The sequence below is a fragment of the Stenella coeruleoalba genome (genome assembly GCF_951394435.1).
Source record: "Stenella coeruleoalba genome assembly, chromosome: 19".
In the NCBI taxonomy this organism is placed as follows: domain Eukaryota; kingdom Metazoa; phylum Chordata; class Mammalia; order Artiodactyla; family Delphinidae; genus Stenella; species Stenella coeruleoalba.
The window spans coordinates 11,494,901-11,510,087 of NC_137165.1; the positions used below are offsets into that span (position 1 = coordinate 11,494,901).

A 15,187-nucleotide genomic window follows, 5' to 3' on the forward strand; every position below is an offset into this window, starting at 1 on the left:
TGTTTGTGAGGGCCGTGTGCACGGCGTAGAGTGGGCAGTGACGGGCACAGGGTGAGGGTCGGGGTTCTGGGAATTACTGCTGTGGCTCTCAGGTCTCCCTGAGCAGTGAGGGGGTCCCTACCCCCAGTAGGACCTGGGCCCTGCGAGTGAGAGCCCCGATGGAACGCATAACCCACGTCCGCGGTCTCCGAGGTCAAGTCCACTTGGGGATCGAGGCCTTCTTCAGGTGGCCCGCAGCCCCTCCCCCAGGCCGCACGCCGCTCCTCCAGGGTCAAGGGGGGCTCGGCCTCCGCACTCCCTGTGCAGCTCCGCACCGCGGAAGAGGAGAGGCGGAGTGAGCTCTTCTCCTCCGGCGCCACCGGGGAACCCCCCCCCTCCCCCACTTCACTGCATCCCTCGGGTCGACTGGACAGGGGCTGTCCCCCCGAGCCGCCTGGCCCCGCCCCCGCGGCCCCGCCCCCGCGCGGCGCCCAGTCCCCCGGCTCGCGGGGCCCGCCCCGCCCCCTGCCCGCCCCTCCCACCAACCCTCGGGCGTACCCGGCTGCGGGCGTCCAGTTGCCGCCCGGAGCTGCGGAGGTCGACTGCTCGCCCGGCTAGGCCCGATCTCCCTCACACGTAAGCGCTCTGCCCCGCCATGGAGCCGGCCCCCGACGCCGAGGAGGCGCGCACGGTGCGCGAGGCGCTGGGCCGCTACGAGGCGGCGCTGGAGGGCGCGGTGCGCGCGCTGCACGAGGACATGCAGGGGCTGCAGCGCGGCGTGGAGCAGCGCGTGGCCGAGGCGCTGCACCTGGCCGGACCGCTGGCGCGCACGGTGACCGAGCTGCAGCGCGACAACCAGCGGCTGCAGGCGCAGCTCGAGCGCTTGACGCGCCAGGTGGAGGCGCTTGGCTTGACGACCGGGCTGGCCCCCGCGCCCGGCACGCCCAGCCCTCCGCCCGCGCCTGGCGTCCCGGACCGCGCGCCCCGTCTGGGCACCGCGCGCTTTGCCAGCCACGCCACCTTCTCGCTGTCCGGCCGAGGCCAGGTGAGCCTCGGGGAGCGCCGGCGCCTGTGCGCGTGCGCCAGGGGAGGAGGGCTCCGCGACCCCCGCCGCGCCTATAGGTCCCGAGTGCGTGCGCCTGCGGGACTGGGCGCTGCCCTGCCACCCGCCGCTGCGACTCCGTCGTGGGGGTCCGGCCACCATCCTGCGAAGCACCGGCTTAGTCTACCCGCTGCACCTGTCTTGGGCCCCCTCCCTTCTTTGCAGCCGGGCCCTGTTCGCCCCGAGTTCTGTCCCCCTCTCTCTGCTGTCCCGTGGCACTAAGGGCTTGGGCGCTGTTTAACACCGCCCGGGGCCCGGCCGGCGTGTTGGGGTGGTCAGCAACCCACCCCACCCCCCACTCCCACACCTCCATTGACGCGCCCCCTGCGATGCCGCTTCACTGAGGCCTGACGGTTCAGGTTATTGATTAACCCAGATTGAGAACTCAAGCCCGGGTGTGTGTTGGGGGCAGGAGGACGCCGTCTGCTGGGGCGCAGCCGGGGCAGCGGCGTTTGGGAACTCGCAGGAGGTAAATCCTCACCTTGAAGGGAGAGACGGGGTGGCGGTGGGGGCCAGGGGGAACCAGTCGTGAGCAGTCTAGATTTCCGGGGTCAATGACCGGCCAGAGGCCCACACGGCGTGGGTGTGGGGCGGAGGTCTCTCCCCTGAGCCTGGGGCCTCCTGGAGCGGCGGGTAAGAAGGTTCCCGTGGTGTGTGCAGTGGCCCTTAGGTGGGATTTCCCACCCTGCCTGGCGTGTGCTCCGGGGTTGGGGTGCCAGGGTCTGGGTAGTGTGCACCTGCAGTCCCTCCTTGGTTCAATCCATCACACCTTCAGATCTCTTGTGTGGGTTGGGCTGCACCTCCAGGGGCCAGGAGGAGGGGGATCAGATTAGCCCCTGCCCCTGGGGGTCCCAGCCAGGGTGGGCGATGGCCCCAGACCGAGCAGTACCGACATCGCGGGCAGCCAGAGCAGATGTTCTGCTCCAAACACGATTGTCCCGTCCCGGTGGGTGTCTCAGGCTGGCTTTGTGCTGGAGGCCAAGGACCTGCTGCTGCTTGTGCAGGGGGCGGTGTGTGGGGCTGTGTCTGCCGCCTCAGAGAGGCTGGAAGGACTCACCGGCCAGAGGAGAGCCTGGTGGGTATGAGAGCAGAGGGAGGAGTTGTGAAGGCCCCTGGATGCTGGGCCGGGGAGTTGGGCTCTGCCTTGGGGGGCTGGGGTGAGAGGTTCTTAAACATGCTGGTGGCAGAGCTCCTGGGTGTCCCGGTGCTCCGTGTGAAGTGGCTAGAAATGGATACACTTAATTCTGTCCTATAAGCATGACCACTGTTTGGCCATGGTATAAGATCACCACTGTGAGCTCACACGCACCTAATAAACTGTGTCATGGGCTGCTTCTGAGATTTTATTTTAACACACATTTGCTACTTGTCTGCTCGTGGAAGCAGCTGTCCAAGTTTTCGAAAAATGCTTTCAGAGTCATGTAAATAGGTACATGAATTCACGCAAATATGTGAGAGGAATCTCTCCAGTCATCTAAGTTTTCTCAGTGGGGAATTAGTCACGTGGGGTGGGCTAGTCCTCTTGGCTATGGAGCTGGTGGGCGCGGGGCACCGGGCAGGGGAGGGACAGGGTCCTCCTTGTATCCAGCAAGGTCCCTCATGGATGGATGGCAGGTTGGAGGGTGGCTGGAGACAGGATAACTTAAATGTGGTGGTCCAAGGAGAGGACAGCCAGAGCTTGGGGAGCCCTGCTGGGGGACTCCTGAGTCACACATCTGGTGGAGATGCTGGGTTCCATTTGGGTTGTGCTGAGGGTGTGAGGCTGTGGGACATCCAGGCGAAGGTGTCCCAGAGCAGGCAGAGTCACAGATCCGGTCGAGGCTGGAGGTCAGGGGGACATCGGGGCAGAACTGGTGGTTGAAGCCCTAGAATGGGTGAGGTCTTCAGGGCAGCCATGCAGAAGGAGAGGGTGAGGCCAGAGCCCTGGGCAGAGTCCGGGGAGCTGCCAGGGGGCTGGAAGGCCCTGGAAAGCCCATTCTTAGACATGGAGAGAGGGAAGTCCTCCTGGAAGAAGAGGTTGGGGGTCAGCAGGGATGCTGCCCCTCGTTGAGGGATGAGGATGGAGACACAGTTGAGGAGTAGGTTCTGGACTTCAAAAAAGCCTGAAAGGGGCTTCTCTGGTGGCGCAGTGGTTGAGAGTCTGCCTGCCGATGCAGGGGACATGGGTTCGTGCCCCGGTCCGGGAGGATCCCACATGCCGCGGAGCGGCTGGGCCCGTGAGCCATGGCCGCTGAGCCTGCGCGTCCAGAACCTGTTCTCTTGCAATGGGAGAGGCCACAACAGTGAGAGGCCCGCGTACCGCAAAAAAAAAAAAAAAAAAAAAAAAGTGAAGGGAGGTGGAACAGCCAGCAGAGTTGAGCGCTGCGGGTAGAGGATGGTCGAGGCCTCCAGTGGGATCAGAGGCTCCCTGGGCCCGAGGCAGCTTCTCCCTGCCCTACCAGAGGCGCTGGTCCCCACTCCTCTTGCAGCCCACCTCTCTCTCGCCCACCCGGGCTCCGAGCCAGTTTCTGGCAGGGAGGGTGCTGTGCAGAGTCATCCACACGTGCTTGTTCATGGGCTGTTACTGGCAGCTTGTGAGCGGACACTTGGTCGTGAACAAGGAATCGGGGCTCCAGGGTGAGACTGGAAAGTGTCAGCTGGGCGCCGGGGCTGTCTGGCCTCTCATACTCCCATATTCCCACGTGTGTGTTGCCGGGGGTCGGGGGGGGCAGGGTGGTCTGGGTAGGAGGGTCTCACCCGCGCACGAGAGCCAGTGGTGGCAGTCATCAGGCAGTGCGGAGGCCGGTGTTCCACTGCCCCTCTGTAACAGGCAATGAATTGTAGAGACCCTTGGTTGAGACCCTCTTGCTTCCTGCGGTTTCAAACCAGGGACTGCAGGGGTGGGAGGTGGGTCATATTCAGCATATACTTATGCCCTGAACTCAATGCAGGGTTGATCTAGTAATCCAGTTCTGAGCGCACAAACCTTGACCTTGCTAGGTAGTGAGTAGCCAGGGAGGCTCTGGGAGGAGGGAGAGGGCAGGGCAGTAGAGTGGGAATAATCAGGAGGACTCCCTGTAGGAAGCCTGAGACCCTGCAGCAAATAGGAACTGCTTTGGGCACATTTGCTGTGAGGCCTTAGGGACATCTCCCAGCTGGACCTCAGGCTCCTTGCATCCAAGGGGGATTGGCCCATCCCTGTCTGGCCCCTGTACCGAGTGGGCTGCGTAGTTATAACAGTGACATCAACCCGATCGGTTCGTAAGAGTGTCCACGGAGCCACAGCTGTGGTCCGGCTAGTGGAGGGTAGCCTGAGGCCAGGCCTGGCCCGGGAGGCTGTGCCAGGGTTGGTCCCTGGAAATGTCCTCAGCTGAGCTGGAGCCACCGGGTCCCCACGTGAGACAGCCAGGAGCAGCATCGAGGTCCGGCGTGAAAGAAACCAGACTTGCCTTATCTGCCTTCCTTTCCCAGACACACTGTGTGATAAGAGAGTTAAATGCTTTGGGTAGAAGTTTGAATTGAGTCTTTAAAACTGTGGTGTGAGAGAGGAGGACGGAGCAGCCGTGTTAGGGGCTCAGGATGGGGGTTCTGGCGGGTTGTGGGCTGTGCGAGGCACGCAGACGTGCTCCCCTGCCCAGGCGCATGAGCCCACGTGGGGTCAGGCAGCCCCAAGAGTGCCTGAACTATTATTCCTGGCCTCACAACAGTGTTTAAACACTTCCCCAGGGAGAGGGTCCCTGAAATAAGACTCAGCACCCCCCGCCTCTCCCCCGAACATTCCCAGGCCTGGGCTTCCTCACAGGCAGCCTCCCCCTTCTTCAAACAAAGCCCAGATCTTGGGAGTGCGAGAGCCAGCTCCCCAGGACCCGTCTCATCCCCAGGGCTCTCCAGTGACTTCTACTCTGACCCCAGCACACAGAACCCACCCCCTTCCCTTCCCTGTGGCTGAATCAGGCTGCCCCCACCAAAGGAAGACCACTGGGGGAGCAGGCATGCTGGGGGCCCTGTGGGTGGGCTCAGGGACTCAGATCCTGCTGGAGCACTTACCCCGCTCTCCCCCTCCCCTCCCCCTCCAGGGCCCGGCCTCACAAATTTGTCTTGAGTTGTCTTTCCTGCTCCTAGAAAGCATGAGCACTTTGTGGATAGAGCCCTGGGTTGGGGTAGGAGACCCAAACCTTGACTCTGCCGCTGCCTTTGGTCACGGGGTGAGGTTAGGGATGACCCCCACCCACCAGGCTCCTATGAGGGGCTGGAGGGGGATCTCTGGATGGGTTGAACGAGCAGTGGGTCCCAGTCTCGGGGATGGCGTAGTGAGGGGAGTCTGGCCTGCCGGCGTGAGTCAGTCCCATCCCCTTTCCCTCCTGCTTTGCTGGAGACCCCTTGGCAGGAATCCAGCTGGTCCAGGACCTTCTTCCTGCCTGATTGTGGCGTCTGGTCCCCCTGGGGCATCATGGGGTGGGTACGGGGCCTGCAATGTGCGGGGGGCTAGGCGTCTGCGGTGGCGGGGGGGGGGGGTGCCCAGAGAGACCCACATTCCTGGGAAAATGGTTTCACCAGTGGCCGGGCCCTCCAGACCTCCGCCTAGACCTGCGGAACCTGTTGGACCAGAGTAGAGTGGGCGGGCAGGACGTGAAGCCCCCAGAGCTGAGCGCCCTGGTGACGGGTGGGGGCTGGGTTCAGGATGGACTGGCTGTTTCTCCTCCCTCTGCCGAGCTGGCTTCAGGTTAGGCTCTAGGGGTGCCCTCTCCACTCTGAGGTGCCAGGAGTTGCCCCCTCTTCTCCAGTGTTCCCACGAGTGGGGCCGGCCTGTCCCGCTCCATCCTCCTGAATCGGAAGTTGGAGGAGTCACCTCCCCTCCAAGCCCAGCCTCGCCCCAGGCTCGAGTCCTGTCCTCTCCCACTTCCCCAGGGTCCCCACCGCACAGAGGGTCCCATCACCCAGCTGGAGCCTTTCTCGCAGCCTATAAACATTGTTCTACCTCGTCCAGAGCCCCTCCCCCCGCCCCTCATGGCTGCAGGTTCCGTGTCTCCATCTCTCCCCGAGGCTGTCTCCTGCACCCACCCCCACCTCTGATTCAGCTCCTGAACTGTCACCAAGAACCTCTTTTTTTTGCTAAACCCAAAGGACCTTTTTAGATCTCGTCTTGACCTTCTTTTTCTTGACCTGAGGCTACCTTTGGAGCCGCTGACACACCAGCCTTCTCGACACACTTCCACCTGCCTTTCTCCACGTTCTTCTGGTTTTCTTCCTCCCCTCTCTGGCCGCTGCTTCTTATTCTCTTCTGCAGGTGCTTCTTCTGCCCCCAGGTGTGGTGCCCATCGCAGGCCCCATCGGCCCCGAGCCTGCTCTTCCTCTGTGCTCCAGATGTGAGACCCCTGTTTCTGCATCATTTGTCCATCCTTCCTCTTAAACTTCAGACTCAAATATCCAGCTGCCTCCTGACCTCAACCCCCTGAGGCCCCAAGGACGCCTTACACTCACCATGTCCCAAATTGAAGTTCTTATTTTCCCACCGATCCCCCCCCACCGCCATAGTCAAGTCAGCTGGGCCCAAAGCCCAGGCTTGAAAGAGGTGTGACTCCCCCATCCCTCCATATCCACTTACTCTCCCCAAACCTTTGAGTCCTTTTTCACTGCCCCATCTCTCCTCCCCAGGTCCCCATGTGGGACTAGTGAGGTGACTGGCCATCTGGTCGACCCCTTCCATGGCACTATGTCACTGGCTTCTGAAGGATGTTCCTAAAACACAGCTGACAACCTGCAGTTCCTTCTTGTCCAAGGGGTCAAGTCCACGTTCTCCAGGCTGGCACCTTGGGCTGCATGGTGCTTCTCCAGCCACCAGATCAGAATGCTTTGTGCCTTGTTGTCTATCTGCTTTGGCAGATACTGGTCGCTTCCACTCCTGGTCCCACCTAGCTTACTCTAGACTGGCTCTCAGCTACCCCTGCCTCTGGGAGGCCCTTCCTGGCCCACGGGGCTGGATGAAGTCTGTCTTAGGCACACACCCTCATGCTGGCTTGATATCATCTGCTCACAGCCCTGGCTCCCCCACCAGACTGATCCCCCCCATGGCGGGGAGGACACCTCTTGCACTGGTTGCGGTGATAGCTGAGCCGTCGGGGGCCAAGGATGGGCCTTTGTCATTCTGGGAACCTGGTAGACAAGGGGGCTAGGTAGTCTGGAGTCGTCTAAGGAGAGGTATGGCCACCTCTCAAGGCACTCATCATGGGCTCTTAGTAGAGCCCAGGATCGGGGTCTGCCTGTGTTCTCCTCTTGCAGGGCAGACCCTACCAGCCTCACAGATGCTCCGAGCCCTCCAGCCTTCCTCACTGTGACCAGGGCAGAGCCAAGGTTGAGGACAACATCCCTCCTGGCCACACATCTCAGCTGTTTCTCACTGTGTAACCTGGACTGCACACATCCCCTCTCTCAGCCCTCAGGTCCCATCTGTAAAATGGGTGTAGTGGCATCTTCCCGGGGGGACAGAAGCAAGTTGGTCTAAGTGGCATGCCCAGAAAAAGGACCTGACGCTTGGCAAGGCTTTGCATAACCTGCTCCCTCATCTCCAACAGGGAAACCGACCCAGAGGGGGCACGACCTGACCTGGGTCACCTGGCGGCTGGCGGCACAGCCAGGATGCCAGGTTGCCTGCTGGCTCTTGGTCTTGGCTCTCTCTCTGCATGACACCCCCCACTGCTGTAGCCCAGAGGAGATGGAGGGGCCCCATGGAGCCAATCAGGCCTCTGTGCTCTGGACATCCAGGCAAATCTTGTGACCCTGCAGCGTGAGGGCTCCTGGGCCCATTGTTGGCCCGGAAGGACCTTATGTCGCTGGGTTTGGGCTGCTCCCACACAGGCAGCCCCCAGGACGAGCAAGGGCCAGGCTCTCCGGACCCCAGGCATCTGGTCCAGCCTGGGGGAAGGGGTAGGGCGCCTTGCACATGCTTTCAGAACTCCCAGTCTTGACGTTTGTCCCTAGCATTTGGGGGGTCTGGGATGAGCCCTGTGGAGGTGTTTGCCTCCAGGATCCTGGGGGCTCAACTTGTGAGACTGAGTCCTGTGTGACCTTGGCCCATCACTGTACCTTCCTGGGGCTGTCTCTCTCAAAACTGAGTGTTGTTTGCCCTGTCAGAACCAGGGGGTCACAGGGGGTGCGGGCAGCTGGCCCCGGCTGACTAGGCCTCGGTGGTGTTTGTCTCTCTGTAGAGCATGGATCACCATGACGAGGCCGGAGAGTCGGAGATGAGAAGGACCTCAGACTCGTGCATCGTCGAGAACGGGCACCAGCCTGGGGCAGGTAGGGCTGACGGCAGAGGAGAGCGGGCTGGGTAGCTTTGGGGTCAGGGCCTTGGCCACCCCTTGTCAGGGATGGAGGACTTGAGCCTAAACCCCAGCAGGTGGGGAGGCTGCCAGGAGAGCAGCCTCATTCAGTGTGAAGTAGAACTGTGTAAACACAGAAGAAAATGAGAGATCTCAGAAGGTGGTGAGCTTCCCTGTTTCTGGAGGAATGCAAGCAGGGGCTGAGGAATTGTCCAAGCACTGAACAGGGTAGAAAGTGGACTGATAGGTGACTATTTATTGAACTGTCTATGAGGGAAAGTTGGAGCAGACGCCAGCTCTGGTTGGAGCAGCGAGACGTCCGCAGCAGGGGGAGGTCAGGGAGGCTGGAGTGGTCAGGGAGGCCTTCCTGGAGGAGGTGGGAGGAAGGTTCACAGAGACTGGAGTCCTCCTGGGAGGGTCTGAGGCCCCTGTGGATGCCACGGCTCACACCCCCAACCCTGCTGGTCCCATGTTCCAGGTCCAGGTGATGGACCCCCTGAGACCACCCAAACTGTCCCGGCACCAGAACCCCCCAAGCCTCGCCCTGCGAGCCTCTCCTTGCGGTTGCCTCACCAGCCAGTCACGGCTATCACGCGAGTCTCCGAGAGGTTCTCTGGGGAGACGTCAGCCGCAGCTCTCTCGCCCACGTCTGCCGCCGTCCTGGGGGGCCTCAGCCCCAGCGAGGCCACCACACCCTGGACTCCCAGTCCCACTGGTAGGAGCAGGAGGGCATGGCCTCAAACTGGGAGGGAGGGCAGGGGCTGGGGGCAGTTGGCAAGAGACTCAGGAAACCTGGGCAAGCCCCAGCCCCCCTCTGCTGTCACTGCGACCCCCTTCCCTAGCTCATCTGCTCCATCAAATGGGGCTCATCTTTCCCGACTCCTCCCCCCAGAGATGCTGTAAAGTAGCCTCGTCCCCCACGGGAGACGACTGTGGCTTTTACTGCAGGTCGAGGCTGTGGTTAGAAGGTGGCCTCTTACCCTGCACACTTTGGCATGGTCCCCGGGGCCTGTCTTGGGCCTGGGGTCAGGCCTCAGTGGTGTGTCCTGGGGTTGGGCTGTTTGGGTTTCCAGAATGAGGGCTCGGGAACAAAGTGTTTGCTGGATACGTAGCACAAGAGGCCCTGGGCTCTGTGCTCTCAGAAGCGGGGCTGGGGGCGGGGGACACTTTAAAAGGCCTCTTTTATGTCATTGCTGTATGTTCCCAGCATCCTTTCTCCTCAACTGTTGGCCAAGGCAGGGCCAGCTTAGCCCAGGGGTCCTGCCCCTGCCCTGAGTGACGCTGGGTAAACGGCACAGGGCCAGGTCAGAGGAAGGGAGGCTGGCAGTGGTGACCCTCTGCGAGGCCAGGGTTTGTTACTTCTCTCCCTTGCTTTGTCCCGAAGAGAAGAATTCTTCTCTCCCACGGTCTTTATCCAGCTCTGGCTACGGGGCAGTGACGGCCAGCAGGAACAACGGCAGGTGAGTCGGGGCCCCAGTCCCCGGTGGGGGCAGGTCAGCCCTCCCCAGGCAGCGTCTGGACTTTGCCTTGAACTCGGGCTGCCCGGGCCCCTGCAGGGAGCTCCCATGCTGACCCAGGATGAGGCACCCTCCTGGGCTTGGTTCCAAGGGAGAGCAGCGTCAATGGGTGGGGTTTGAGCAGAGGACATGAGGCCGCGGGGCTAGGTGGAGGGTTTTGTTTGGAGAATATATATATATATAGGGCCTCGGGCTGGTTTCTCTTAGGACCCTTGAAAGGAAGTCTGTGCAAAGATTGGAGGGGGTGTCTCAGTCCCCACAGGAGGATGGAGCGTGGGGCGATCTCCCACTTTCCTCTCCACCCATCCTGCTTTCCGCCCGCGGCTGAGGACGTCTCTAGGCGGGGGCAGGTCTGCTGCCTCCTGGCCTGTGGTTGTCCCCATGCTCCCCCAGGCCCACCGGATTGTGATCGGAGCTGGGGATAGAGGCTGGCTTGGCTTTTGTCCCCCCTTTCAGTAATAAAAGGAGAATTGTGGCTTTCTGGAAAACTGTTGCAGGGGAGAAACAAAGGGGGTCTTTTTCGTGGTGGTGAGGAGGGGGCCTGGTCCTGGTGAAGCCGGTTCTGCGTACACCTCCCGCGAGGAGGATGCCCCCACCCCCACCCCGCTCAGCCCAGGCACGGACACCTGCGAGGGGTGACGATGCTCAGAGAGGGGCCCACTGCCGGCCAGGCCTGCCTCGGACAGCAGCTCAGTTTGGAAAAGCTGCAGAACCGGTTGGGGACTAGAGCAAGTGGTGCTTCCTCCCTGCCTGTAGCCTGGTTGCTGCCTCATTCTACACTCAGTGGGGTGGGGGGCCCGGGGCCCAGGTAAGCTAGTGATGGGCGGGTCTGTGTTCCTGACTCCGTGCTTCTCTCCTCAGCCCACCTCTGGTGACGCCACCCGAGTCTCTCCCATCCCCGCAGCCGCCAGCCACGACCCAGGCCCATCGGCAGGGGGAGCGTCGCCGGGAGCTGGTGAGGTCGCAGACGCTGCCCCGCACCTCGGGGGCGCAGGCCCGGAAGGCGTTATTTGAGAAATGGGAGCAGGATACAGCTGGCAAGTACGGATGCTCTCACCCCCCGCCCCCCAGACCAGTCTGGGCCCCCAGAGTAGGCCTGGGCCCGGACTAGGGTCAGGCAGGCACAGCGCGCAAAGCCGGCCCTGTCCTGTTCCCCAGGGGGCAGTTCCCCAAGATGTGACCTCTTGGGCAAGACACAAGGTCAGGGCCAGCTACGGAGCAGGCTGAGGGATAGGTGGCCCCAGCTGTGCGGAGGAGAGGAGCGGGCAGGGGGCCAGGCAAGGCCTGGGGAGAACCTAGGCCCCCTTCCCCTGGTCCTGGAGGGGCCCCGGCTGCCCTCACACCCACATTCCTCACCCAACTGGAGAAGTTGGTTTCAGGGCGTGACTGGAGAGGCCAGAGGGCAGTCACTGGGATGCCCAGCAGTAGCTGGAGGTGACACGGTGAGACCAGCCCCCTATCACGCCCCACCCCCGCTCCCAGATGGGACCCACCTCTGCACACATTTATCCAGCGCTCCTGTCCGCTGGGGGTATTGATGCCTGTTGCTTGTGGGGTGCGGCCCAGGCATATTTGATGATGACCACCCCCAGTCCCGCTCCCAAGGCTCTGACTCTAGTGAGTCAGAAGGGACACCCAGGAAGTGTCCCGCTGACCCAGACAACCTGTGCTTGGCCATTAAGGAGTGTCCTTGGGGCCCAGAGGAAGAAACCGTTGCTCCAGGCTAGGAAAGAGGGCGGCCCCGGAGGGAGGCTCAGAGGAGGGGTGGGATGAAAGGAAGCGGCACGGGCCATGCAGCCTCAGGTCCTCTGCCCCAGGATTGCCCATGTGGGAAGTAAACAGGGGACCTGGAGGCTGGAAGGGATCTGGTCGGGCCAGACTCCATCAAGGGAGACTGTGCCCTGGGATGGGGGACTCATGCCTGGACGTGGGTGTAGGGCTGGGAGGGTTGCGTGCTACCTGGGTGAGCAGGTGCGGCACGTTCTCGGAGTAGATGGCAGCCGAGGGGCAGCTCCCCAGCCCCCCAGCAGGCCTGGCCTCTCTCTGCAGGGGGAAGGGCGAGACCCCAGCCCCCAGCAGGCCTGGCCTCTCTCTGCAGGGGGAAGGGTGAGACCCCAGCCCCCCAGCAGGCCTGCCCTCTCTCTGCAGGGGGAAGGGCAGCCCCCCAGCAGGCCTGGCCTCTCTCTGCAGGGGGAAGGGCGAGACCCCAGCCCCCCAGCAGGCCTGGCCTCTCTCTGCAGGGGGAAGGGCGAGACCCCAGCCCCCCAGCAGGCCTGGCCTCTCTCTGCAGGGGGAAGGGCGAGACCCCAGCCCCCCAGCAGGCCTGGCCTCTCTCTGCAGGGGGAAGGGCGAGACCCCAGCCCCCCAGCAGGCCTGGCCTCTCTCTGCAGGGGGAAGGGCGAGACCCGGGCGAAGCTGAAGCGCTCGCAGAGCTTCGGCGTGGCCAGCGCCAGCAGCATCAAGCAGATCCTGCTCGAGTGGTGCCGCAACAAGACGCTCGGCTACCAGGTGAGCCCGGCCCGGCCGCCGGGACCCCGGCAGAGGCGGGAGTGGGCGCCACCCCCCCGCTCTTGTTCCCCTGGCCGGGACGGGAGCCCCAGTGTGGGGCGGAGGGGTAGGAGCTGGAGAAACTGTACCCTCCCGATCGGTCCCCAGCCGCTGCAGGTGGCGTCCAGCAGGCACGGCTTGTTGCTGAGCTGGGGGGATGGTGGGCCTGGGGAGGGGCTGGGAGGACCTGCTTGTCGGGTCGAATCAGGTGGAGGAGCTGAGGCCGGCGCTGTGCTCCCCCTTACCTCCCCGCGTTGGCCTCGCAGCACGTGGACCTGCAGAACTTCTCCTCCAGCTGGAGCGACGGGATGGCCTTCTGCGCCCTGGTGCACTCCTTCTTCCCCGATGCCTTCGACTACAATGCCCTGAGCCCCGCGCAGCGGCGGCAGAACTTCGAGCTGGCCTTCACCATGGCCGAGTAAGTATGGCGGGTCCCCTGGCTGCCAGCCCCTCCCAGTCCCCAAGCCCGAGTTCTGCCCTGCGTCCAGCACAGGGGCCGGCAGGACGGGGGCAGCTGTCCGCAGACCTGAGAGCCTTGAGGCCACCCAGTCTGTCGCCTCCCGTACAGATGGAGAGACTATGGCCGGGAAGGGGGGATTTTCCCCGGGCCCCCCGGCACTCAGTAGTAGAGCCAGGCTCTCTCCTCTTCTCGTGCACCTGCCCTCTTGGCTGGTACCCGGCCTCTGGTGTGCGGTCTGCCAGGCCAGCCACAGACAAGGTGCAAGGGGCAGTGGGGCAGGGTCCGCCGGAGCACTGAGCCTGTCCTCTCCAGGCTGGTGAGAGAGACAGTTGCTTGGGAGAGCCCAGCAGCTGAGCAGCAGGAAACTGAATATCTGCCTGGGGGACATTTCAGACTTCGCCAGTAGGTACACTTTGCTTCCCTAAATGTCGTAAAAGCGTTTGACATGAAATTGCCTACCTTCTTAAGACCTGCTCATAGGGAGAAGATCGGGTGAGGGGTGATTCTGGGTTCAGGAGGTGCTCGGGGAGCTTGGCATTTGGTCGTAGGCTGAGGGCTACCCCCCGTGCCTCAGGGGAGTGTCAAAGAGTGCTCTGGTGAAGGTGCCTTCAAACCGAGTAGGCAGGAGGGTTTAACAAAGGGCTTCCTTGCAAACGTGTGGGCAGGAGTGAGCGATGAGCCAGGCGCCGTGGGGTACCCTCGGGCTGGGGAGAACAGCTGTGCGGAGAGGGCTGGCTGATAGGAGCCGTACTTTGGGGCAGTGGGTGCGACCAGCTCACAGTGACCCGGCAGGAAGGGAGCTGAGGGAGTAAACCCTCCGCCCTCCCCCACCTCCTGCCCTCATGCCAGGGCCTCACGTGGGCTGGACACGGAAGGCAGAGGGCGGTCCATCGAGTCCGTGCCCCCGGTCCAGGGCAGGCACGGGGCAGAGATGAGGGCGTTGAGGGCTGCCCGTTGCTGGGCTTTGTGGAATTAGGGGGAGGAAGGTCAGAGGGCAGGAGGACCTCCCCAGAGCTGAGTTTCCTGGAGGGAACATTTTTCATTCTCTCCTGGCCGCCCACCTTTGTGCCTGGTGGAGTGAGCCTCTGGCCACCCGTGTGTGCCTGACCCCCCTCGTGTCTTGTCCGCGACCCCGGTGCCCACGTCCGGGAGGTGCTCTCACGTGCTGGTGGAGCTGGAAGAGCCCTCCCTGAAGCCTGGCCTGCCCACCCCCCCCCACCCCGAGTCTGTTCCGCCCCACACCTGGCCCCAAGCCCGGCCGGGGAAGGAGTTGGAGCTCACAGGTTACAGCCCCGTGCCCGGGCCTGCGGATCTCGCTCTAGGGGCAGAACGGAGACCCTGACTTGCTGGCGTGCCGGCGTGGCCCCCGCTGTGTGGTCTCGGGTGACCCGCGTGGCCTCTCGCCCCGTGGGGTCGTAAGAACTCCTTGTATGCTTTGGGAGCCGTCCCTTCCCTGGCTGTTTAGGATTAGCTGTCGTCCTAATTGCGGAAACAGCTTTGGGCAGAGCGCGTTACACAACCGAATCCAGACGGTGCTGAAGTAGCGCCAAGGGTAACGGCTCGATGCTGAGGAGGGGGCGCCTCCCCAGCTGCTTGGAAGCCCAGAAAGGGTGACTGTCGAAAAGCAGATGCTCAGAGTGGACAGGGCCCGGGCTCCGATGTGGGCACCCAAGACCCCCCCCCCCCCACCGCTGGGTGAGGCCACGCTTGTCTGACAGTTTTTCTCCATCGAGTCCAGTGGGCCTGGCGGTGCCCGCTCAAGCCCCGGCCGCCTCGGTCACCCTCAGCCCTGGACCAGGCTGGGCTGTGGCAGGGAGAGGGGTGCCCCGGGCCCCAGGATGGTGGCCCTGCACCCCAGCTCGCAGGGAACGTAACCTCCCTTGGCGGCTGGAGCCAGAGCCGTTCGTGGCTGTGCTTTCCCAGCACGAGGTGTGAGCTCAGAGAGCCTCCAGGCTCCAACCAGATGTTTCTTCTACTCCCACATTGGGGTTGGGGCGTGGGAGCCTGCTTCAGGCTGTACCTCCCTCCCACCCAGGGCAAAGGACGTGGTAAAAACGGGGCCCCGCCTTCCTGCCGCCTGAGCCGGCTCTGGCTAGCTGGGGAGGGGAGGGGAGGGGAGGGGAGGGGAGGATGGGCTTCGGGCCCCTGAGATGAGTTCTGGCTTATCTGCTGACTCGAGAGAGGGCAGGGAGGGGCGCCCACAGCCGGCCTGAGGGGGAGGAAGGTGCCTCCCCTCCTGAGTCATCCGGGAACTCAGCTCACAGGTATGTGGGGGACAGGGCTG

The 15,187-nt window shown here is 63.1% G+C and overlaps 1 protein-coding gene across 2 annotated transcripts in view; it reads left to right on the forward strand.

Moving 5' to 3' along the window:
- The first annotated feature begins 589 nt into the window (after window positions 1-589).
- The window catches only part of SMTNL2 (smoothelin like 2), a 39,945-nt gene continuing 25,347 nt past the window's right edge, over window positions 590-15,187 (forward strand). For both annotated transcript variants that reach the window (XM_079905484.1, XM_079905483.1), the window contains exons 1-7: window positions 590-1,024; window positions 8,266-8,356; window positions 8,858-9,094; window positions 9,764-9,839; window positions 10,758-10,937; window positions 12,287-12,404; window positions 12,710-12,861. In XM_079905484.1, coding sequence (XP_079761610.1) covers window positions 635-1,024; window positions 8,266-8,356; window positions 8,858-9,094; window positions 9,764-9,839; window positions 10,758-10,937; window positions 12,287-12,404; window positions 12,710-12,861 — 1,244 coding nt within the window. In that variant the 5' untranslated portion in view covers window positions 590-634. The remainder of the gene's footprint in view (window positions 1,025-8,265; window positions 8,357-8,857; window positions 9,095-9,763; window positions 9,840-10,757; window positions 10,938-12,286; window positions 12,405-12,709; window positions 12,862-15,187) is intronic.